Raw genomic sequence first — 25,619 nt, 5'->3', positions numbered from 1 at the left:
GAATTTAGATTTTGATAATTCTTTTCAAAATGCAAGGAAAAAAATACAACAGTAAAATTTAATTTAAATTTTTGTTCACAACAACGAACGGTGGCATATCGAGAATCAATGGATGTTACATCGAGAAAACATCGCAGATTTAATAAAATATGTTACATCGCAGATTTAATAAAATATGTTGTTATGTCATCACGCATAATTGGTGCTAAATCGCGCTGTTTGGGGACAGTTTCATTGTCGACTCGATAATATGTCAGTCCATTCTTTTTTTCTCTGGAAATGACTAAATTTTTGACTTTGTCTAGGTGCTTCCGTTTGATGACAACTTATGCGTGAGGGAGCCATGCGTGAACTTCGAAGAGTGTCTATCTGTCCTGAAATTCGGCAATGCTTCCGGGTTTATATCTTCAAATACGCTCCTCTTTCGACCCATTTATCCTGTCAACACTTTCGCCTGCCGATGTCCTCGAGGATTTACAGGTAAGTCATGAATTAATTCAAGTAATCTCATGTTTTATTGTTAAGTCGCTGCTTGATTTACTTTCGCTAAAGTTTTGAAACACGAGGTATTATGAATATGTCAGGTTTTTATAATTTTAGTTCAAATCTATTGCGTAGAATCCCGTTATGCGGAATAAAATATCTAATTTGGTTGAATAAAAGGGAACTACCGTAGAACTCTTAACTTTATAACAAGACTTGGCGCTATACGAAGTAGGCATAATTACAGCACAATGATATCAGCAGTCACTTTTATCTTTTTTATTCTTACACTACTATTCAAGGATTTAAAGCCGCTCCTACGATATACTTTTGGAACTGGGAATCCAGATAACAACTGGGAACCTCGTGTTCAATTCCTATCAAGAGTAATGTTGATCATTCTAGATTTTCTGCTCCGAAAATCATAATATTAATGCAAAATTATTTCATTAGGTCATAAAGGTACTTCCGTTACGACGCTTGTTACATTGTGCGAACTTTTTTAGCTGGGAAACGATAATACATTATGACCAAGACCAGATAAGAGTTTTCTGATCCCCTTCTTGAAGGTGATAGCACCTTTGTACAAGTCGACCATTTTTCGCAAAGGTGCTCCGGCATTAAGACACTAAGGTGCAAGGCTCCTTTGTGTCTTAATGCGAATGAAATTCACTTTATACCATGATTGCAGCCTTTGTCAAGATTCAGGAACATCCATGTGAAGATCTAAGTGAATAGTCGCTAACATGAGTAAAGGTACCGGCATCTTTCGCATATTAGCCTTTGTTTATCTAGGCTTGGCACTCTTATGAAGTTCATTTTATACCCGTGAATAATGCAAGCTTCATCAAGATTACGGGACGCTTATGTAAAAGTCTGTGAAAAATCATCAACTTCAATTAAGATGTTTTCGCTCTAAGGAATTTCAGTTTATATCAAGAAGAAAACAGTCTTCCTCAAAATTCCAAGTCGCCGATTTAAATAAATGTGCAGGAGGTTAACCGCTGTTCATCGAGACATATGGAGTACTGGCATCCTGTTCAGCTTACACTATTATGAATGCAATAACATCAAGATGTCGGGACACCCATCGTTAGGGCTTTATTTTAGTGAATAGATCTGAACCTTCCTGAGGTTCAATTTATAATTTGGAGAAAGCAACTTTTCTCAAAAATGCTATAACTGTATGCGGCTTTGTTATTTCGTGAATCCTGCTTACAAAGGTGCCAGTACCTTTATGCAAATGACACGTTGCCTACCATGGTCTCATGATAAAGATATCCCGACACCTTTATAAAGCCAGTACCATTATAAAGTTCAGTTTATAACGTAAAACAACTTTCATCGAAGTGTTTCATCCGTGGTATCAAGTGATAAGGCGGACCTATATTCACTGGATCTTCTAAAAATTTCCGTAATTTCCGATAACCCATCTGTCCCTGATACCAGCGTGGGAGCCACAACAAGAATCTATGCATATTTATCATGTGTATTGCTATATGCGAATGAAAATTTTGTAAACTCTTAGTCTATGTATCATTCGTTCATATCGAGATTTAATGACAAGTTCGATACAGTGGAAAGGCAAGATACCTAAAAATTTCGATGAGTATTCGGTTATTGTTATAGATTAATGCTTTCAGAGGTTATCTAATATATCATTATTGCAAGAGTAAAGTTCGATTAACCTCAGAAAAAATTTTCCTCTTCTTTGGAAGAAGGGCTGTGAGCCAGGAAAGTTGTAATTAAATTTCCTCTTCCAAAAGAAGTGTCAGAAATCTTACGTAACTTAGTCTATGTTCTGCTTGACCGCGAAATATTACTTTCGATTTCTTTCCCTTGGCTTTTTCATTCTTTGCAGTGAGATGTGGGTAAAGTAAATGTACAACACTGGGGCTGGCAGATTTCGTTTAGCCGTGGCAGTTAAGAAATATTGCCGGGGCGTCCATGTGCCACTGGAGCAGGTCGTTGTCTGTGATGCATCTTCTATTAATTAACGGTTAGTCCAAATCCTTTACGGCCATAGCTGCCAAGAAATCTGACGCCCTGCGACGCCGATAATAAATTCAGTACGACGGCGCCATAGCACCCTCGACTGACACTCTCCCGGGGCATTATCGACAGAAGCAGTCTTGGGTTTCCCGCCAAAAACTGATCGATGGCGCCGAAGCGCTCCCCGAAGAGAAGGCTCCGGTTTTGGTTTCGCGGGATTTGAATTTCCTTTATTTATTAATTTTTTTTAACTTCTTCCATCCCTTGGATTCGGATTTCTGAGTTTTTTTTTTGGGGGGGGGCATCAATCCCCCCCTTCCCGAACTCTCTCTCGAATTGGCCTAAACTGCGTAAATATTTAAAGAGCGTTAAGGAAAGAAGTAATGGAAATTTAAGATTGAAATTTTTAGAGTGACTTCAATCGTCGAATAAATTATGCAAAGTGGTGATCATCGTTGTACAACGTGATTCAACTTTCCAATCACCAATGTACCCGTATATTTAAATTTTTAAGCCTTTTTTAAAAACTTTTTGCTATTGTATTCTTTACATTCGGCAAACAGGGTTATGAGATTGGCCATGGAGATTTGATCTCAATAACCGGAAAGATCTTTTTTCTGTTAGTGATGTTAGTGTCGTTGCAAGGTTCAGACTCTAAGAAAATTGAGTTCGAAGAAACTGCAACCAATTGAAACATTATACGCATCATTAAGAAATTAAGAATTTGTTATCATAAGAGAGCGAAAATCAAACCATATGTCAGAATTACTTTATCTAACTGCAGTTTGATACCGAATTTACCCCAGAGTGTACTTGTACCAGTTGTTCAACATCGGTATCGCGTATGTTCGTTGATGAAGATTGATCAGCAGAACATTCATGAATATTTAAAGGAAAGATTCCGCACTGTGGAAACTCCCAAATTTGCTAATCTAAATCTCGTGCTTATCAGAATACCGCGGGAAGTAACGAAAGTAACAGGGAAATTGAGCAAAAATACTTCTGATGTGGAAGCTACACTTCTCAGGGAAGAAATAAGATTGTCTAGTTCAGTCGCCATTCAGCCTAATGTTATGCTGGAATCTACTAAATACGTCGATAATTACTCAGAAATGCAAGCTCAGAAGAAAGACAAAACAGAACATTCAAGCTACAATAACAAAAAGGAGGGATTTAAAAAACTGTAGTATAATTTTAACAATCAAACCAGATTTGAAAAAGAAGGATATGAATGTAGTGACCAAATTTAAAATTCCTGACAGTACTATAAATTGCGGCAAAGTGTATGAAGCAAAGAAGACGCAGAAAAAAGGTCTAGTAATAAGAGGAATTGCAATAGGTATTCCGACTTCAATAAACATAAGTCTCATTCGTATTCTGAAGCTGTTTTATCCGTAGATGAGTATTGATTATGTGGCTCTGACTTGCTAATTAAAGTACACATACCGCAAGAATTCCATCAAAGAACCCGTGCAAGAAAAATACCAAAGAATCTGAGGAAGGAACTGGCTGTTTAGACAGTAAAACATACCAACACGAAATTTGAACTCTGTTATAAAGAGTGCAAGTAATAGTATCTCTGCTAAGATAAATGCTAGCGTTAAATTTGACAATAATAATAATAAATTCATAGGAAGAAGGCAATGCAATCCCTGAATAAAATATTTTGATTCCAAGAAATGGGTATCTCATACGCATTCCGAAAATCTCTTATTTGTAGATGGCGGTTAGATGCTTGGTTCTGAAGTACTAGTTAAAGTACTTTTGCCACAAAAATCTATTTAAAATCAGGCCGTTCGTTTATTATACGTATTAGATATTATTTTTTTTGTGGAAAAAGGTCATGCGATTTTGCTTCAAAACTAGGACTGAAATTTATTTTATGAAAAAGTGTTAAAGTAATATTTATTAATTAGCTGCGTGTTTAATAAATATTTTTTATGAAACATACTGTGCATACTGTCTTAATCGGGTTTAAAATTTATAAAGGCCATCTTGTACCCTTTTCCGGATCAGCCGGCCATTCGTTTATCGGCCCTTAAAGGCCTGTTCTTCGGGAGTTTTCTACACCTGAAAGATCTAATGTCCAGTATCCTTTTCCAACCCCGTGACCTTGTATGGGTTGCTATCCTTTCATCGGCTCCCGAACCTTATTTTCCCTTCCGTAATCGAATCGTTTTTTATTCCCCGATGGCTGTTTCACGTGCATTGTAGATCCCACGGGATTGCCCCTAATGACAAGATCAATTGTTACTAACTGCTGCTGCTACCCGTCAGAGGGCGCAACAACTGCATTAGTTGGCCCTTCGGTATTAGACGATCTTGCTTTAGTTTCTTTTCTGCAGTTCTTTGATCGCCATTTTATTACTTTTGGGCAGTTTAGATGGTTTAAGCAGAGTAAAGAACGTATTGCTTGCTATAAATGGACGTTTTTATTTTGGGCTTTCATCTTTCGCTTGTACCGTTTTTCTTTTCTATTCCTACTCCTACTTATAAAACAAAGTTGCCTAAAGTTGCCTGCCTATTACGATTACTGGGAAAAACTGAATGTTATGCTGCTTGAAGCATTAGAGATTTCCCTATAGCAGTAAGCAGTTGCTAAATGGCAATAATTATTATAGTTTGCTATTTATTGCTGTTGCCGGAGTTTATGGCTGTGGCTTTGAGTTGCTAATTTGCTTCTGTTGTTAAATAATATTCATGGCAAAAGCATCGAGAAGCCAGGCCACAATTTAATGCTCCTATTTCTCAAAAGCTGTGAAAAAACAAAGTACTGTTCAACTTCCTTGCCATAGATAATGCTTTTGTTAAACCTAAACTAAATGCCCTAAATCTTCTTGAATGCGATGATTATCAACACTCAGTGGAAACAGCTCTGAGAAATCTCTTTTTTCCTTCCCAAAAGCTTGTACCGAAAGGCAAAGCTTGCGTAAACACATATTCCCATATAAAATGTTTACTATTTATTATATTATTTTACTAATTTTCGAAGTCATTTATGTTTATAATTACTAAAATTTATATATTTTAGCTTGTCCAGAAATGTATTTCTAGCCTGCACAAATAATTTTGCTCTGCAAATGAGTTCTCTATGACGGAATCGCCTGCTGCCATTTTATGTTTTCATGGGCATCACGGTCCTCCGAATTTACGCCGAGAGTTTTGGAAGTTGACTTCGCGGGAAGTTTCATTATATTTTCTTAATACATTTCAGTCCTAATTTTTTTATGCGCAGAAATTACTGGTATCACTCTGAAGTATATATATATAATGTTTCCTTATCTGATTCTATCAGCTATTTTCGGTCATGTTTTTCCCCTTGCATTTAAAGTTTTTTTTATTGTAATGTTAAGTTAATTAATTGCAACGTTATTTTATTATTATCGTGTTAAGTTTAAGCATTTAAAGTTGTAGTGTTAAGTTAATGTGTAAAGGGGATTTTAGCATTTAATTTATTCTGATTTTTAAAGCTTTCCTTATTGAAGTTAAAAATTCTGTCTTTGCAGACTTCAAAAATTTAGAACAGTGCTCGATTTTTAGGACCTTGTTCTTTTTATGAAACCATAAAATGACTTACCTGAAAGAATCAGAAGTTAGATAATTTGGGTTACGGCGAAAAACAATAGAAGTATCTAACAAAGAGAAGGATTGCCTTCATAGAGGACTCTTTAAGATAGAATGGCTCGTGTTCATGTTACTTACAAGGATATCCAAGAAAATGACTGTAAAGCAGGATTTTCGACTTAGGTCTAACTATTAGTGTTCCGCAGTACCTTACCATTCTTTCTCTGTTGTGCGACTTCACATAGAAATTTCAATTTTCTTGCAAAGAAAATTGAAATTTCTATGAAAAGAACAGTTCACAAATTGCCTGAGAAGTGCTGCTATCTGAGTTTGACCGCATGCATTGTTTGTTATTCAATATGTAGGTATTTTTGATTTAATGCAACTTTAATTTAAAAAAAAAATTTTAAAAAAGTGCCGGGGTCCACGTTTCAGACTAGAAAAAGGAACAGAAATTGCAGGCAGGGAAGAAACACTGGATTCGTTTTTCTTTTCTCTATCTTCTCCATCATTTACATCTCAAAGCTGCAACAAACGATTAAGTTTTTCATCGATTATACATTCAGCAGTTGTCAATCGATGGTAGGAGCACCTCTTCAAGTATTTATTGGGGATTCTTGCATCGGACCGGCACGTAAATTTGACGGTGGAGTGGTTCGATTATTTGCACAGCGAAAGATTGACAAAAAGGGAGGCTGAGGAGGAAGACGGGAAGGAAAACATTAAATAAACTTCGAAGAGAAAGTGTGTGTGTGTTGACCCTTAAAATTCGCTCGACCGTAGTATTTGCTTTTATGGTGAAGAAAATTTAGTTTTTATTTGCTTTTGGGAGAAAGGAGTTGACTAGCTTCGTCGAAGGTTTTCTTTTTTTTTTTTTTTTTTTTTTTTTTTTGATCGATATATTGCTTTGTACATTAGCGTTAATGTCTGTTGATAAAGGATTCTTTGTTAAAATAATTTTGTCGATACTTCTTGGTTCTTTCTTTATCCCGCATAAATATAAATATATATATATATATATATATATATATTTCCGTGTCATCCAAGCGAATTAAAGAATAAGAAGACTACTACAGTTTCACTCTTCGACAAAGCGGGTTTCATCTACCTAGGACTCAGCGGCTGATAGAGCTGGTTTGACCGACACGGCCAATTTTCAGAAAGGTACCAGTGCATTTTGTAGTTGGTTAATGTTCTCAAAGGCACATAAGGTACCCGACACCCTACGGAAGTTCAATTTTTATACCATGAAGAATGCAACATCCATTAAACTAGTGAGACGCCCGTGTGGATATCTAAATGAATTAATACTTCCCGACTTAAATAAATATACGGGCTCCTTTTTGCAAGTTGGCCGTTGTTCGCGAAGACACAGGAGGTGCCTGGCATCCTTGACAAGTTCACTTTATACCATGCAGAATGAAACATTCATCACAATGATGAGACGTCCATATAAAAATCTGCATGAATAATACTTGCCGACTTATATATACAGAAATGTTTTTGCAAGTTGGCCTTGTTCGACTAATCTTGAAATACATTTATCTTTTTCAAATCGCCCGAGTTTTCCGAAAAATTTTTTGAACGTTTCTTTAGGTTCTCGATACACTGTTTATAGGCATTTGAACTAACCGTTTGCAAAATACGTCTGACATCTGATTTCACGAGCTTTTTTAAAATCTCTGTCCTTTCATGGCTATCTTAAGCTTTGGAGAAATAAAAAAAAATCAGCTGGTGATAAGTCGGGAGGATATGGTGGATGATTTAGCGCTGTAATTGAATGCTTAGCAAAATATTGTTTGTACAGACAATTCTGTATGTGGGCTAGCATTATCGCGTAAAAGAAACCATTGCCCAGAGCCCAAAAATCCCTTCCAAACTCTCCTTGTCATATCTCTTAATCAAAAAAGCAGCTCCTTGTAAAACTACTGATTAATTGTTTTGTTTTCAGGGAAAAGTTCATAGTGAAAAAGTTCTTTATAGTAAAAGAATGCAAGCAACACAAAATTAGTCTTTGATTATTCATATTCTTTTTTTTTTGGGGGGGGGTGCATTATTTTCCGACTGAGTGGAAATGACTTCAACGTTTTGAAATTCAAAGGGCAAGATAACTAGTTTAAACTGGCTTTAACAAAAGTTGAGATGTCATTCTTTCTAAACATGCATTTATTCTTTCATTTTTTTTTTTTTTTTTTTTTTTTTTTTTAAATTTTAAAGAGTCTCCCATTCTAAGGTAACATAAACTATCGAGCTCTAGAAGACTGCATGAGGAATTGACAACAAGAAGGCAGAAAAATGGTGTAAAGAATCCTTCCTTCATTCAATTTCGCAGATGTTCCCACTTGCGCGTACAGAAAGCCAACACTTCTGTTTAACTAAAAACAGATAACAATGAACTTAAACTAAAATGTAGTAAGTTTTGCCTAAGGGTGTGGTAGTGTATTTAATTATGGCAAAGCACACTAGGGCTATCTGCCTAAGAAGAGAGATGCCTTCGTGGAGGACTTTTTAAGGGAAACTGGCTCGTATACACGTTACACATGGGGAAAACCACGAAAACGCCCATGCAGCCAGCCCGTTCGCGGGATTTGAACCTCGGACCGAACTACCAGTGTTCAGCGACTTTACCGCTCGGCCGCTGGTGGGCCCACTACACAACTTAACGGTCAGGGAGGCTCCGACTCGTAGAAGGCGGCATAAACAAGGCTAGAAGCGCTTGACGCCACTGAAATCTAATCGCTAGTAATTCGAGTTACTTCTTTCTAGCTCATTTGAATAGATATCCGCTGGCTTATAAACATTCTGGCAAGAAAGCGTGCGTGAAAACGAGACTGAAATGAAAGTACTTTAAACTAAAAATCAACTGTTAGTTAAATTAAATAAATCTTCGAATTTGTCTGGTTACTTTATGGGCGCATCTTTTACAGTGAAGAACGCAACATTCATAAAAGTAATGAAGCGTCCATGTCAGGGCTTAATTTCTAAAATTAGAAGTGCCGGAGCCCTATGGAAGACCGTCAGCAAAAGAGGAACAGAAGTAATTAAATAAATAAAACGACTATTGAAATCATTAAAAATTAAACAGTTTATCATTATCAAATTAATTAATTAATATTTAATTAATAATTCATATTTATCAGTTATTATTTAATCAATACTTATTATCTCATTATTATTTATTTGAATAATTAAAGATTAAAGTAATTAAATAATTAAAATTAAATGAAATGTAAAAAGATAAAGTGAAGTTTAATAATCAATTTTTAATATAATTTTATTGCAAAAAATAAAATTTTCCGGATCAAATTTCTACTAAAATTGTTGTTCAATTACCTAAAAGACGTGCCGGAGCTTTCTTATTTAGGGTTCCGGTGCGCTTCGACTAGAATTATGATTTATCTCCAAAACTAAGAAGTACCGGAGCCGGGCTCCGGCGCAATTTAAGCTCTGGTCCATATGAAGATCTAACGAAATCATACTTGCCGACTTAAATAAACGTACCAGTAACTTTTGCAAATAGATCTTTGTTCACCGACGCGTTCCGGCACCTTAGCTTAATTTATGCTATGAAAGAACGCCTTGTTCATCCCGGTGTCGAAACGATCACGTGAAGATCTAAGCGAATAGTCGCTGATTTACATAAAGATGTCCGCATCATCATGAAATGTCGGGGTGGCGCGACGTGAAAATTGTCCGCTTTTATGCTAATAAAGAATTAGATTTTGTTAAATTAATCTTACCCCCCCCAACTATATTATGAGCTAGTCCAACCCTTCTGAAATTTGATATTTAAAATAGGTATGTGATTGAGAACAACACATTACATTTATAGGCATTAAATATATTATTATTATGCCAAATGCAACGAAAATAAACTCAAACTCATTATGAGGTCGAGCTCTCGTAATGAAGCAATAAAATGTATTAACCTCAATCCTCAATTTTGTGTCCGTTTCACTTTTGTGTCGAATTATTTTTCAATTAAAAGGATGCAGCTGCCAAATAGTATTAACGCTATCTATTAAAGAAATAAATATAAAATATAAATAATATTGCGAATTAAAAAATACATATGGTAGCAATTAACGTTCTGTTGGGAATTCTAAAGTATGCTGATCTTTTAAGATTTTGTCATTTTGTTGTTGAACTTTATATGGCGTAAGTGCGAAGAAACTAATACGCAGCGTCAAAGTTACTTAAAAAAAAAAAAAAAAAAAAAAAAAAAAAAACTGAAAGGTTTCAAATTTTAAACTACGTCTAAAGGGGCGTTTTTTAAACGTTTTGTGTGTTTCCTTTATTTATTAAATATCATGTTCTTTGCACTTAAACCATAAAATTCAGTTCAATAGCAATGTCGCAAAATAAATTTAAAATGAGCCTATCTTTAGAATTTTCGATACACGATTCCGCGCGCTGGAGATAAAAAGGTTCTCCCCCCCCCCCGGTAGAGTGTTGCCATTGCTTGTTTTGAAATTCTTGAGTTTATTAATCAAAAATTCGTTAAAGGTTTACAAAATATAAAATCGATCATAAAACGAATTCCAAATTTCAAATTTGGTCTTCCACATGCCCATATTCGTAGGAGGATTACGTCATTCAAAATTCGATGGTTCTATGTACCGTTGTTTTATCACAATGCGAGAAATATACATACATTTATGCAGATTTTTCATTATTTAATTTCTCAAATATAATGCAGGATTCTAACATTTGGTGGCAACAGTTTGCAAAGTGAAACGGACTTTTATAGTGATTCAACGTAAAATCGCAAAACGAAAAGAATAGTCCTTCAGGAACAAAACCTCTTTGGACTAAAAAAGAAAAAGAAAAAAGCCCTAATGAAGATCAAAGAAAAGGATCATGTAATGAAGAAAACTGAATGCTGATGTCATAAACTGAGAAAAGACTGAAAAAGCATTGCATGGCAAAACTTAACATTCTACTGAGATTTCTAAAAATGTGCTGCTTTTAAAAAGAATTGAGGTTGTTAAGTCATTGATTTGTTAATCCGAAACACTAAATGACCAGATAATATACTACGATCGATGCGATATTTCGAAATCAAAGCTTGAGAAAGATGTGTATAGGAGCAGGTATAATTATCATTGTCCATTATATGGGAGAATATAATAATAAAAAAATGAATAGTATTTACATTTAAAATTGAGCCATAAAATTTTTAAACAAATTATATTTTATTTACAGACGATCAACCGGAAGTGATTGTTTACTTAAAGCTTGAACTGGCTGAAGTTCATGTGTTTTCCGCATTAGATGATTTTCATGTGGAATGCACAAAACAGTACATCTATCCAGTATTTCAGCTATCTATCACTCAATATTTACTTATGGACACGAGCAATATTTTCTGATGTCAATGCCTCTCGTGGACGTTCACGTAGATCAACATCTACGGATTCGCGGCCCGGGCGAAATTGTTTTACCCATTCTTTTGTCGTAGAATAAGGAGACGAATAGCCATACTTGTGTTTCAAGCATCATTCCATTTCTTTGGAATTGAAGTTAAAATTTAATCACTTTGAAAACGGGATGGTATCGCAATATAACGGTTCCAAATTTGGGAAAGCAGCTCTAAGGACGTTTCAAACGCCAAAATTTAATTCGAATTTGAAAAAATTCGTTTTGATTTGCGTTCGGGTATCACTGAAGAAATTTTGTGGCCGTGCTTTTTCAGTCTCTGCGTTGTGCATAATAAGCACGGCATTAATACTAGACACAGAGACACGATAAACTCTTTCATTGTGAATGAACGAAGGAATATTATGAATGAGCCGCCCAAACGGTATGCTGGTTAGGGGAGCCTGCTGTGTGGAGAAGGTGTGTTTGTAACTGTTTGTCGCTTCATGCGAGGCAGCGGTGGCCACCTATTAGATGCCTTCACAATAAAATGGCGACCAACTTCATGGTCTTAGGTTAGGTTATTTAATTACGGCAAAGCCTCGAGGGTTATCTGCCTAAGGGGAGAGGTGCCTTCGTGGAGGACTTTCTAAGGGAAACTGGCTCGTATATACGTTACACATGGGGAAAACCACGAAAACGCCCATGCAGCCAGCCCGTTCGCGGGATTCGAACCTCGGACCAAACTACCAGTGTTCAGCGACTTTACCGCTCGGCCGCTGGTGGGCCTCATGGTCTTAGGAGCGGGCCGATGCTGAATAGGCAAGTGTCCCTCCACACCATTAGATTGAGGAAAAAACAAAAGCGTATTAGGAATGAACGAAATGTAATAATGATTTTCTGTTTGGTTGTCGTCGATGATGTTTATAGGGCAATTCTTTTTCTTCTTTTGCAGGCATGAAGCATAAGTACGAGTGCGACACCGAGGTGAACCTGTGTTATTCCAGCCCATGTGGAGCGAATGGGACATGCATTCGAAAAGAAGGCGGTTATACTTGTATTTGCCGGGAAGGTTTCACAGGTAAGATATTGTATAATAGTAAATTTCCTTACTCAATCTGGTACGGAACCGACTGAAATGTTTCATGTTAGAATATTTCTTTAGCGAGCGTTTTAGCTTGTCGCATTTGGGAATAAGAAAATTAAGGGCGTCATTTTTTTTTTATCAGTCAGCCGCATTGCATGGAATTTTAAATAAGTCTGGGGCCTTAATAGTAGATATCTTCAAAGAGCTTTTCAAGCTTTTTTTTTCGCAAGGGAAAAACAAAAATTAGAGAAGAATTGGAGAACCCTTGAGTTTCTCAAAATATCTTATAAGCAAAATCATCTTTTATTTGGTTTACTATTCCCGGACATTACGGACCTAAAGAGTAATCGGGGCTTATAAATGAACACGTACGAAGGCGCATGTAAAAAAGCTTCCCCGTTTGCAAGAATACAAAGATGTAAATGAAGCCTATCTGCCTGATTTAATTTTCAGAATTTTGTGAGTAATAAATAGCATAATGTAGACAATTTCGCTTGTTTTTCATTATGTCCATTTATTGCCTATGACCATTTAAAATGTGTCGATTGGCTCCGTTGCAACCGATATTTATGTTTGTGAGGAATTTAAGGCAGCAATTAGAGCATCAATAATAAAAATAAATAATTAAAAATAAAAATTCTGAAAGCGTTCAGATTTTAACTGTCGTATCAAAGGCTTCTTTTAGAGTTTAATATAATTTATCAGGAGTTACAGAGATGTCTGAAGTCGAAGAGCAAAATATTTTATAGGGTACTTAATGAATATACATTTAGAAACACAGGACCGTTATATATAACTTCAGCATATTTGAAAAGTGAAAAAATATATAGCATCAATCTATAAGGGTGATGAATATTTTTAATTAGATATATCAGGAATTAAATGCATTATTATTTAAATTAAATAGAGTAAAAGTAAAACATTTTTAAGACCTGCATGTGTTCTTTTTAAATATCTTGATCTCTTTTTTAATAAAAAGACGGATGAAATTTGAAAGCTAACTAACTTCCATTTTGCCGAAATGCAACAGACTCGAATGAAAATTGAAAGAAGCATCCACAGTGGCAACATTTAAATTGAATCAACGGCAAAACGTGTTCCAAGACTAGTAGCCCTTTTGACCTAATAATGTGATTCAGTGTCTTGCTTCTTCAATCGAATCACTGCATCAAATGAAATTTAGCAACTGGCATTGGGATGATAGTGCAATAGAGTTATTTCCAAATATCCGAATACTGCCAAAAAATAGCAGTTTATTTATTTTTTGAGGGGATAGGAGAGATAGCCAAATTACAAGTTTTTTGTAACTGCAAGTAACTTTTTTTCCCCTTTCCCTATTTTCCTTTTACTGGTGTAAAGATTGTATAGTTATAAAGAAAATGAAAATTATTTTATATAATATAAAATATAAAACGCTCGGTCTTTGGCAAATTAAGGAATGGAAATGTTGTGCTCACGATTGAATTGTGTTTAAATAAAACGAGGAAATTAATTAATTTTGATTTTCTTCAAATCCAAATATTGTTTCCATAACTAAATACTTTTCTATAAATCTAATTTTCTTTATCTATACTTTTCTAAAAGGAAACAAAGGAATTATAGTCATTCGCATAAAAAAAAATTTTGCATAACGTATTTCTGTATGGCAAAAATTCTTTTCTTGGGAAGATGATTAAAGTTTAAGTTATTGAGGACACTGCATGAAGTGCGTTATTGCCATTTTTTTAAACGCTTCGAAGGGGGTCCTCTTCGAAGTGTTTATTATTTTCAGTTTGTGAATTTCCTATCTTGTCGAAACGAAAAATTTGAGGTTAATGCAAAACATCGTCATATTTGTTGACAGAAATTATAGAAAATTTTACTTACTAGAAATTACATCTAATCAATTTAATATGTGTCATTCTGTTCGGTGACTTTTCGTCATCCTTACGGCAGATACATAATCCTGAACTCGAGGTTTCTTGGTAAAGAAGTGATCCATATATGAACCAACAGCATCAAAACGTACGCGTGTGAAATAGATAATACTTCAATTTTGCAATACAGTTTCTTCTATCGCCAAAAAGAGGACGACCTATTGCATCAGCGCAGTATATTTATGTTTATGTTTCTGAGGAGGGCAATCCCCAAAAAAAGGTCTCCTATATTTTTAGATATACAAAGAACCGTTTATTTTCTATAATTGCTACATCACTTTAAAGATTGAAGAATGCTTTATTTTTCAACATAGTCGCCATTTCGGTCGATGCATTTTTGTAGACGCTGTGGCAGTTTTACAATGCCCATGTCATACCAGCTTGCCGCCATGCCCTTCAGGAAGTGTTGAACCTCATCTTTCACCTCATCATCGGTGACCGTCGTCCAGAAAAATGTTCCTTCAACTTAGGGAACAGGTGGAAATCGCTGGGTGCCCGTTGCCGTTTGTGGTCTTCTGTCAGCATACGCGGCACCCATCTTGCACACACCTTCCGATATTGCAACTTTTCCGTTAAAATCCTGTGGATGGTGCTTCTGGAAACCTCAAGAACCAAAATGCAGAGAGCATCCAGAATGATCCTCCGAATTTTACTCATGAGTTCCTCAACTTTTGCGATTGTCTCGTCGGCAATTGACGGCCTCCGGCTTCTTTCTTCGTCATGAATTTCAGTACGACCGGCTGTAAACTCTCTACGCCACTTGCGAACGTCTTTGACGACTGTCCATACACTTCCGTCAATAAACGGTGAATTTCAATCGGTTTAACGCCTTTTGCGTTCAAAAATCGAATAACTGCGCGCACTTCGCACTTGGCGGTAACGTTTGTCGGGAGCTCCATTTCAAATGGCTGCCAAGCCAAGACTGAGCATCCAAGCGAAGCGCCTGCGTGTTTATGTGGTAGTGGAGAAAGCACCACTCACAACAGTGTTGCCAACAACCGTATTAAAACTTTCTTTACGTCCCCAAAAAATAGGAGACCTTCTTTTTTTTTTTTTTTTTTTTTTTTTTTTTTTTTTTTTTTTGAGATTGCCCTCGTATTAACGGAAATATTTCTTACAAGCCTCATGCGCTAGCGATTCAATGATATAAATACACAACTGAATAATTAAGTCTTCTCATTTTAAAATAAAGGATGCATGCAGAGTTAGTTGATGAAAAAGCTGTGTTATATATCTCTCTGTTCCATTTTTTATTCTCAATTTTAGTATTTTTTCATTTTAAATATAATATTTTATAATCTTTCTTGCGGAATGTATAATTTAATTTCCAGGAGATTATTTTTTAACTTATTTAGCGTGTCGTAAGGCTGCTGAGCTTAAAACTGTTTCAACTCTTAAGTAAATCTGGATACCAAGGTCCGATTAGAATTTCTATTTATTCATTAGCATTGCCATTCTTATATTGTGAAATTCTTTAAACATTTTTTGGAGTTTTTTCAAAATGTTAGTCTGTAATCTGAAGTTTTCAGGCTTTTGTAGAGTTTTATTTTGTTCTTTTGCATTGATTATGCACTCGATAGAGGGTTACTGAAGGAAAATTTGCCATTCGATTTTATTTCCCACTTGGACGATGGTGTACCAAGAATTAAAGTTAGAAATCTTACGGTCGACTAAAAGAAATAAGACAAGATGATTCGCTTTTTAACACTGAAAAGCAACTTCCTTTTATGATATGGAAGATAAACGAATAATCTGAGGATTTGTTGATCGACAACATTTCCTGATCTCTATTGTTCTCGATTCAGAACCGCTAGGCGAGAATAATAACACAATTTCAAGTTTTCTTAAATATGCATATAAATAGAGTTGAGAAGTTAAGATGCATGCTGTTCGAAGGGGAATTGCGCACACAGATGTTTAATCCCTTAACTAACCATTTATTTTTCAGTTTCCGTGCAAAAATTATGCATTTTTTTATTGTATACTTTTAATTAGTGCAACAAGACAGTAACGACTACAAATATTTTTTCAAAATTGTTGTATTTTATAATATTTTTATGATACAAAATAAATGGTATATAATTATTTGAATTGTAAAGTTAATGCTGAGTCGAAAAAGGCGTGGCACAAACTCACGTATTCTTATAACAAAATGCAGTGAAGGTCATCAGCGTAGCCGCAAAACACATTGCGAGTTTTTTCAATATAAATAAAAAAAAATGTCTGTCAAAAACCATGAATCACGAGTTAATTCATGATAACTATTTTCGACGACCGAGTTTCCGAATAACTAGACAAGCGCTTAAATTAGTTTACTTTCTCTATTTTTAATATCTGAGTCTCGCTGTGTCAGTGAAACGGGATCTCTTAAACCTAGGGTTCACAACGGGGAGCATATTTCACAAGTGCACATCTGTGTAGCCACCGAAGGAGTGGCTTCTAGGATGGGCCAATAAGCATCCAGTAATATTTCTGTTATGACACATGACATTTCGCGTGCTCTGAGATTTAAGCAAGATGGTTGAAAATATTCTGCCGCGCAATTTTCTGTAAAAAATAATTAAAGGATCGTCGATTGCTTCTGAAACTTTTTATTGCGAAGTTAGATCAAATTTAGGCAATTATGAAGATTTCACTACCTGGTTGAAATAAATGCAAACACATGTTGGATACTTCTCAAAAATATCGATGCGAAATATTACTTAATAAATGATAAATAAGATGAAGAAAGAAATATGTGATAAACATCTGAGACGAAATCCTATCTATACATAAAACTATGAGAAAAATATTTACACCAATGTATATATAATATATATAATACCAATGTATAATACCAATATATAATACCAATGTATATGTAAATAGAAGACAGCACTTTTTATTGCAGTCTATATGAAAAAGAGGTTCTATAATAATAACCAATGCAGAATTTTAATCAAAGTGAAATTCACTAATTTGCATTCGTATACATTTAGTGTGTTAAATTTCACGCTTAATAACTGTCTACACAAGAAAATAGTCATCAAGCAGAGTGAATTTATCTCATTTACAACGAGTATATTCAAGTTATTCACATATAACTTTTAATTTTAACAATGGATATAATATGATCATATGTGTTCTAATCTTACACTTTAAAAATCAAAAGAATGCACTGAAATAAGAAAACACTAGATTCATTGTAACTTTCAGTCATTCTCATCTCAATTAAAAAAAATATACGCTTGAATTCTCTTAATCCATATAATATGCCGCGAACATCAATCCAAATATTAATGCGTAATAAAAATCTCGAAAGTGAAATGTCAGCGATTAATTAAACTCAGAAAACGAAATCAGTACGAGATTTCTAATATTACGCCATATATTCATAAATGCAAAACAAATGCAAATTAAAACGTAAACAACATACGCTCACTTGCACGAAAATGTAGCGTCACAAGAGCAATAGCAGCTCATTGGTCCATTTTCAATACCCCTCCCTCAGTGGCTGCGCTGATGTGCATTTGTGAAATATGCCAACGGGAACGGTACTGACCCCCTGCGAATGCACGATTTTTTAAAGGGGTCACTGAAGATGGTCAAGGGGGATCGCTTGCCAAATATGAATAGGCAACTGATCGGAAGATCAAGACCTTATTAATAAAAAATAAATGATAATTGATGTCTTTAAAGCTATATCATATAAAGAATAATTATAAGGGGAAAAGTATACACAAATTATTTAGCGCATTTTTAAAAATCAATAGTATTTATTTCAAAGATGCAAATTTTTTATGGAATAAGTGCAGTAAAAGTGAAATCCAGGAACATGAGAAAATACACGTAAAACGCAAATTGTTATACTGTTGCGATTGTTCTGTAGATATGTAAATCATTATATTGAAATTATATGTGAAATAATAGCATTTTTTGTAGAATGGAATATGAAATGCTCGAAAGAGAAGAAGCTCTGCCGGAAAAACAAGAATACAGGAACAAGTCTATTTAACATTGAGTTAATGCCTGTCTTGCTAAATCGCCAAGGTGGCGATTGTTTTTTTCGACTAATTTTTATTGTCGGATTTAGCTAAAAGTCGCGAAACTTGGCGACATTTCGGTCCAGTCTCTGTATAAATGTAATTGTATTGTAATTGAAAAACTGTGCGCACCCTCATATGCTTTCCAGTGATTTCGAGAAGTGGAAGGTACTAGAGATTTCTCGGCGGCCGGGAGAAAACTGGAGAGAGAGTATCTGTTTCTCAGTTGTTGTTTAGTTGAGCGTAAGTTGTAGTATTGGGAGATCTCCGTAGGAACTCCACCTTTTTCGATGCACTTTGTATTTCGTTGCGTTTAGCATTCTTAGTAATTTGAAATATAATTACTGATTGTGCTCTGTGATACTGAGAAGAGCTATGCGAATATTTTTGTGGAAAGTTCCAGAGCTGTAAACATTCCTTTTGGAGAAATAAATTTATCAAGCTACCATCATTTCTGTGTGCATTCAATCTATTGTATGAACCCGTACGCACGCAACAATATACAAATTGTTCTCAAAATTCAAAAGAAGATTTTATTCTTCGCTTCGCATTGAAAATTTGAATATGCCAGAATGGCTTTTAATACCGCTGAACGGTCATCTTGATATGATGCAAGAAAATTAGACTGCATTGAAGGAGGATGTTTAAGCATAAGTCTTATTCAAAACGCGAATTTTGGAATTTAAAACTCATCTCTAAGTGAAAGTTGTTCTTGAGCAACATTATTGACATGTCCATCTTCTTACTTAGCAGAAATCAATGATTTGCTGCAGAAAACAAGAAACAGGTTGAATGTTTCTGAATGAGGTAATTTAAGAAATAAATTAAGCCAAATATTAAAAATATTGCGTGAATCATAAAATTTGACTAAGCAACAGCCTTGTGTTTGGCGTAGATTTTAGTCAAGACTATGGATTTCGAGGTCAAAAGGTTACAGGTCCCTCTTCATTAGCAGCAAATACAGTTGCTACGAGACTTGAAAGCAGTGGACGCAACGGTCGTATTCCTATCCTACAGCAGTAAAGCGAACGGGAATATGAATTTTTTATGCATCGAATACAATATTAATAAATAAGAGTAGGATATTAGATTGTCGTTATTTGTTCCACTTAAGGGGTGTTGGAACCCTAAAATCTTCAAAAAATTGTGATTTCGGATTTTTGCATTTTCAAATTCTCTACACTTTTATCTTTCTAAAACTACCGTTCTTTAATTTCTATGAAAATTAAAACTGTAAAAAAATCTAGTTTTAATATGTTATCGACTGCTTTGAGCAATGAGGATTTTTACCTAAAAACGCGTTTTTCTCCAAATGTGATTTTTTTTATACTCGAAGTACCTTTCCTCAGGAACTACTGCTTATAGGTATCTAAAATTTTTATGGCTTATTTATTAGGTTTTCTAATATTTACTGAAATGAGCTTTTTGTGATAAACTTAGAATAAAAAGTTTTAAAAATTTTTTTGTGTGAGAAATGTGCTAAATTTTACTATGCCTGACGAAATATTCTGTAAATTACTCTAAAATTCAAAATCTTTCAAAAGCTCATTTCATTATAATCAGATAAGTGTACTTTAATTACACAAAAATTTTCAGGCGTGTATCTACAGCAGATTTTGAGAAAAGGTACATCGAAAATGGCCAATTTAACGCTGTCGGTGTAGGGGTTTCTGATACCCCTTAAAAAATTTCTTTTAAAAACTTATAAAGTTTTCATAATTTTTAATAAGTTTTTTAACTTTTAATTAAATATGTTAGAACTAGTTTAAATAAATGCCACTCTGAACATTCAGTATTTAGCTATCAATGTATTTGCATAACAAAATTTAACTTAAAAAAAAGTCTTGCTGGAAGCAAACTTTAGATTTCAGGCTGATAATAATTATAAATTTTAATTTTTTTCGTTATGCGATATTATTATTTTTGTTTTGATAATTATGAAATAAGCGAAATTAAAAATTTATTTTAAATGTTTTTATCTTGTTAATAAAAATTGTTCATTTTGATATTAAAAAAAGAAAAAAAAAAATCTGTCCCTTCAGCTGTTTTCAGATACAGTGGGCCCACACGCAATTTGAGTTTGATATTGCTGCTATATATTTTAGAGAAAAATGCAAGGGAATCCATGAAGAAAACCATTCTTTTAAAAGGGGTCTATGCAATAAAAAGATTGGCAATCCATGTCTTAAGTAAACGTTCCAGTGTTTGAGGAAACGAACTCATCAGAGCTGAGAAGAAAAAAGAAAACCAAGGTGGCGATAGTCTTCAATTATTTTAAACAGTTTACGAATTTGCGTTCCTGCACCTCCTTCCCCCCTTTCTTCCTGATCCCCCGTCAATTTAAAAATAAAGCTGCTCTTGTCTCGACATCCTGTTTCCTGAGTTTTCCGTCCTCCCATTAAAAAATAAATCGAGAGAAAATGGGGAGGTGTCGTTGTTATAGTCTTGTGAAAGACAGCGTGTTGGAACATCGAGGACAAGAACAGGGGGGAGTAAGAGTATGCGAATAACCTCCCTCCTTCCTTTTATCGACTGAAATATGATTACACAAATTTTTAGAATCGCGGGTTTATTAAATTTTGCCATTATACGTGGAACAAATCTTTTGCTTTCGACAGGTAACGAGGTTAAAGAATTTTAAAGTGGATCTTTCTTCCTAACCCGCTCACGTTCGTTGTTTTCGGAAGCATCCATGAAGAGGAAGCAGACGATAGAATTTATTGTTGAGAACAAGTGGCGTGTCATCGCAGTAGGTGCCGAAATAATTGTGATTTAATCAATTTAATATTGCATTCCGCTTCAGTGCGTTGAATTAAATGCATTATTGCGTCAATGAAATGGAGCGCAAAGTATAAGAAAAGAAAGATATAGTTTCCGCTTTCCGATATCTCAGTCTAAAATTAATAACGCGAAGAAATGTATTTGAATATATGCGAGTAGTGAAAACGAGCTTCGAATGTGTCATCATTTATTGCTTTAGTACAAAATGAGTTCAAATATCTCAAGCATTAATTATGCGTCATTATTTTTTTGCTTCATTATTTTATTATTTGTTATTTTTATTTACTTCATTATTTTCATTCTTCTTTATTTTCTACTTCATCTTAAATACAGTTCAGCTCCGTTATAACGAATCTCCGGAAATGACAGACTATCCTTTTGATTCTGTCCAATTCCTATGCGCTTAATGTTATTTTTTACTGCTATAGCGAATTTCAGAAGATATGAAAATGATATATAGCGAACTGTATGGATTCTTCATTTGAAACTTTTTGTGCCTCTCATATTTTTTTTAGAATAACTGCAAGTTTAAACGAAAAAGTTAGAAAGTCTCAAAATCATCCATGTTTAGTATCTTAAAATCTACATTCCATCCGTAAAGAAAAACAGAAAGAAAACCGCATTTCCTTGTATTCTAAACAAAGGCTGCGCAAGATAGGTGTGAGCAAAGTTCTAAGAAAACGAGAATTCAATGAGCATATCCTAGGATACCATATCGTATTTGTGGCCACTGAACGAAAAAACATGAATGGGTACTCTGATTCCATTCAAATTCTTTGAAGAAATGCTGTGGTGGAAATTTTAAAATTTTTGTTGCCAGGGGAAGAGGAAGAAATGAGTCGTATGAGCTCGAGGCTATGTAGTTGATTTGTCTGTAGGGAAGGAAGTTTTGATCCTTTTCGGTTTGTTTTGTTCGAATATTAATGCTTTTCAAGTTATGTTCCTTGAATAAGGGTTTTACTTTCTCTAAGGCTTTTGCCAGACATAGGGTATTCTTTATAAGGGTTATTGAAGCTTTGCTTTGCAACTGGTAATAAAAATTTCCTGAAATATGCATAACGCGAGCAGAAAATTAGATTGTGTTTGTACTGAGAAGTTAAATAAAAGTAAATTCATCAACATTTTATATTACTTATTTTTAATGTTTTGATTTAATTGTTATTGATAAAATAATTTGTCATACTTATGTATGGTTAATTCGAAAGAAGAATCAGAATTATAATCTTAACAATATCATTATTAATCATGCTAAGCAATTTATCTTCTAAAATTATTAGCGCGTAATGAAAATAGAAACGAACACCCTAAAAGTTGCATAACTGCGCTTAATAATTAATATTTGTGATTAAAATCGTAACGTGATTTTTCAAAATTTGATTTATTATTCATTTCTCTTGGTAGATACGACAATATTAATATTATTATTTTTATTCATTTTTCAATTTCTACACGTTTTTATGGGATAATGTATTTTACTTTTCGGATCGGATATAGGGAACGAAACCTCAGTTCCCTTGAGGACACAAGTGCTATCTGACTAAGGAAGGAATGCCTTCGTGGAGAGTTTCCTAAGGGAACCTGGCTTTTATTCACGTTAAAGCTGAAAATGTACAAAAACCAGCTATGAAGCCAGCGACTGGGTTCCAAACTAAGAAGAAAAAGTGCCAGTATTTAGCAGTCTTTAGCCCTTCGGCCATGGTGGGACCACATTTAGTAACAGTTATAATTTAATAGCTCTTAAAACCAAGTCTGGATAACTGGATAAGAGTATTTTAATCCTCCGGTTGAAATAACCGTTCGCCGTTAATACCTTACATGGTCAAACAATGGTATTATGCTGGCGGTATTTTTTCCATCATAAATGCCAGACACGCTCCTTTTTTTTTTTTTTTTTTTTTTTTTTTTTCCTTCAATTCCAGTGCCGGCGGCGAATTCTCTCGAAGCTACTCTCATCTTAGTTTCATTTAGTTGAATTCATTTTTGTTTCAATAGATTCAGAAATAACTGTACTCGTCTTCCCGAGTTATTTCCGGTCTCCAAAGGGGCTAGAATTCTTCCCCTTCCTGTCCGAAAGGTTCTATTTCTGCTGAGTTCGCCTCAGCAGAATAGAGCGAGCGGTCTCCACTTTTGTTCTAAATCCGTAAGGCGTTTTAGAAAAATCGATTACACCTCAAAAAGGCTTCCGGGCACGATGGAACTTTATCAAGAAGATCAAGACCGTCAGCAGAAAAGCTGCCCTACTTAGGAGGGGGGCAGAGCAGCTTCCGTTGGAAAATGGAGGAGGAGAGGGGGAATTAAATAGAAAGATAAAGAAAGGAAGTTTAAAAAGGGTTAGGTAGCATTCCTATGCTTTGGATACGAGCTTTGCTTTAAATTTGTACTTTAAAAGGCACGTAACATATGTGACCTACAATTTTTGACATATCTAAAGATATAACGAAAAGGTGAATAGATTACCAAAGAAATCGATTTTAAAACGCATTTTAATTACACGTCTTTAATGACCCTTTGTTATCTCCCAATAATTGCGCCGATTAAACACTAATTAACCCTTTTCGATTGCTACATGAAACGATTAACGATTTTCTCTCCTCTTTCTTCTGTCGTTAGCATCTTCCCGAGGAGGCGACGGTGAGAAGAAAACAAAACATTAAAAAAAAAACTGTGATAAAGTGTTTTCTCTCTGTAGGGATTTAATCTGCGTTATCTTTCCTCGACTTGTGCGAGCGGGTAGCATCATAATTAATTTTATCGAGTTTTTGAACACTCGAGGTCTGAAGTTTTCTTTATTGATTGTATTTTAATCATGAAAGATTGTTGGAGTTGAGCGAGAAGTGCTTTTTCTGTTCTTTTTTTCTTAAGACGGTAGTGTTGCTGTGATCTCAAATGCTGAAGTGCTTGGAAAGTTAAGTAAGTTATGATAGCAGATATTCGAGAGAACGTATGTTGATGTGTTTACTTTTAGGATGAACGTTAACGCGGATTTGATTCCACAGTTTTTCACATAACTCCTCTTGTGATTTTAAAATAGAGCAGGAAATCGTTTTGAAGTTTGGATGGTCTCTATAACTTACGTTATAATTTAATCAATATTCATTCTGAAATTTAAAATGTGTATTATTAAAGCGATTTTTTAATGATAACTTAATTATACTGTGTTAGAACAAAGCCCATCACTGGCCGATTGGTTAAGGCCGCTGAATTCGAACGCAGGCCAGTGGGTTGGCTGAATGGTTAGTTTTCATGGTTTTTCCAATGTGTAATGGATATATGAGCCAGTTTCCCTCAGAAAATTCTCAGAAAACGCATCCCTTCCCTTAGCCAGATAGCCCTCGTCGGCTTATATGCCGTATTAATCTGACAGTGGTAGAACACGGCTATCTCCTGCCATATCAGTGATGGGCAAACTTTTTTGGAGAGCAGGCCAAGAAACAAACAAAATTAACGGGTCAGTACAAAATAATTTATTTGAAAACTTTAAAAACATAGTGCAGATTTTAATGTGGTAAATAAAACTGCAGCTGCAATTTTAAAAATTCCTTAAATTTAAGTTCGATCCGTTATGTACCAGTTGGGAAAAGTGATAAGTATTTAGTAAAGTAAAGTAATGAGATTCTGAGTATTTAGCATCACTTTTCCCAACTGTTTTGTGTCTGTCAAGTTATTTCTAATAGATTTCTGCCTAATGGCCACGGTCGAAAACATTTTTTCACACACATAAGATGAAGCAAATATAGCACTCATTTTCTGGGAGTGAGATGTTAAATTTGGAGAACTTGCTGTCGATAACGATTTGTAAATTCTAATTTGGGAACACTGAGAAGCAACAGATTGATATGATTGTTAGATTGTAATCTAAGTAATTCAAGCTGCAAATCCGGCTTCACTGCTTCACAGTTTATGTTGAAAGACATGATGCAGTTTTCTCAAGCCATCTTCATAACTCTTAAGCTTATTTTCATTTACTAAAGATATTGAATTTAACCTCGGGAAATAAGAAAAGATATTCTTAGCTAGCTGGCCAACATACATATCAAGTTTTAGATAAAAACCCTTGAGATAGGTCCAGACATATTCGATAAATGTATTTCTTCCCTTCCATCTTGACTTTTAAATTGTTCATATAGTTAAGATCTGTATAAAATGGAAAGTTCAAGAACCATGGTGAACCATGAATTTTTCAACATTTCGCACTCCGCAAATCACTGTCTATTATGAAAGAATGATAGTACTGAAAGTTGTCTTTCAGTTGCCAAACTCGCTCGAAAATACATCCTTTACTAAGCCGCCTCATTTTCGTGTATAAAACAGCACATTAGAGTACTCAGATTGCATGGTTTGAAGAAAATTTCGAAATTGCCTGTGAGTAAATACACGAGATCGAATAGTATTTACAAGCCTCACGATTACATCAAG

The 25,619-nt window shown here is 34.8% G+C and overlaps 1 protein-coding gene across 2 annotated transcripts in view; it reads left to right on the top strand.

Moving 5' to 3' along the window:
• Positions 1–25,619, top strand: part of stan (Protocadherin-like wing polarity protein stan) — a 602,571-nt gene that overhangs the window by 321,584 nt on the left and 255,368 nt on the right. For both annotated transcript variants that reach the window (XM_085824086.1, XM_085824085.1), the window contains exons 4-5: positions 306–480; positions 12,353–12,478. In XM_085824086.1, the coding sequence (XP_085680212.1) occupies positions 306–480; positions 12,353–12,478 (301 nt within the window). The remainder of the gene's footprint in view (positions 1–305; positions 481–12,352; positions 12,479–25,619) is intronic.

Source organism: Stegodyphus dumicola, chromosome 9 (assembly GCF_044657685.1).
Source record: "Stegodyphus dumicola isolate Sdum_Otavi_A_Nest chromosome 9, ASM4465768v1".
NCBI lineage: Eukaryota > Metazoa > Arthropoda > Arachnida > Araneae > Eresidae > Stegodyphus > Stegodyphus dumicola.
This window is presented reverse-complemented; position numbering and strand designations above follow the sequence as displayed.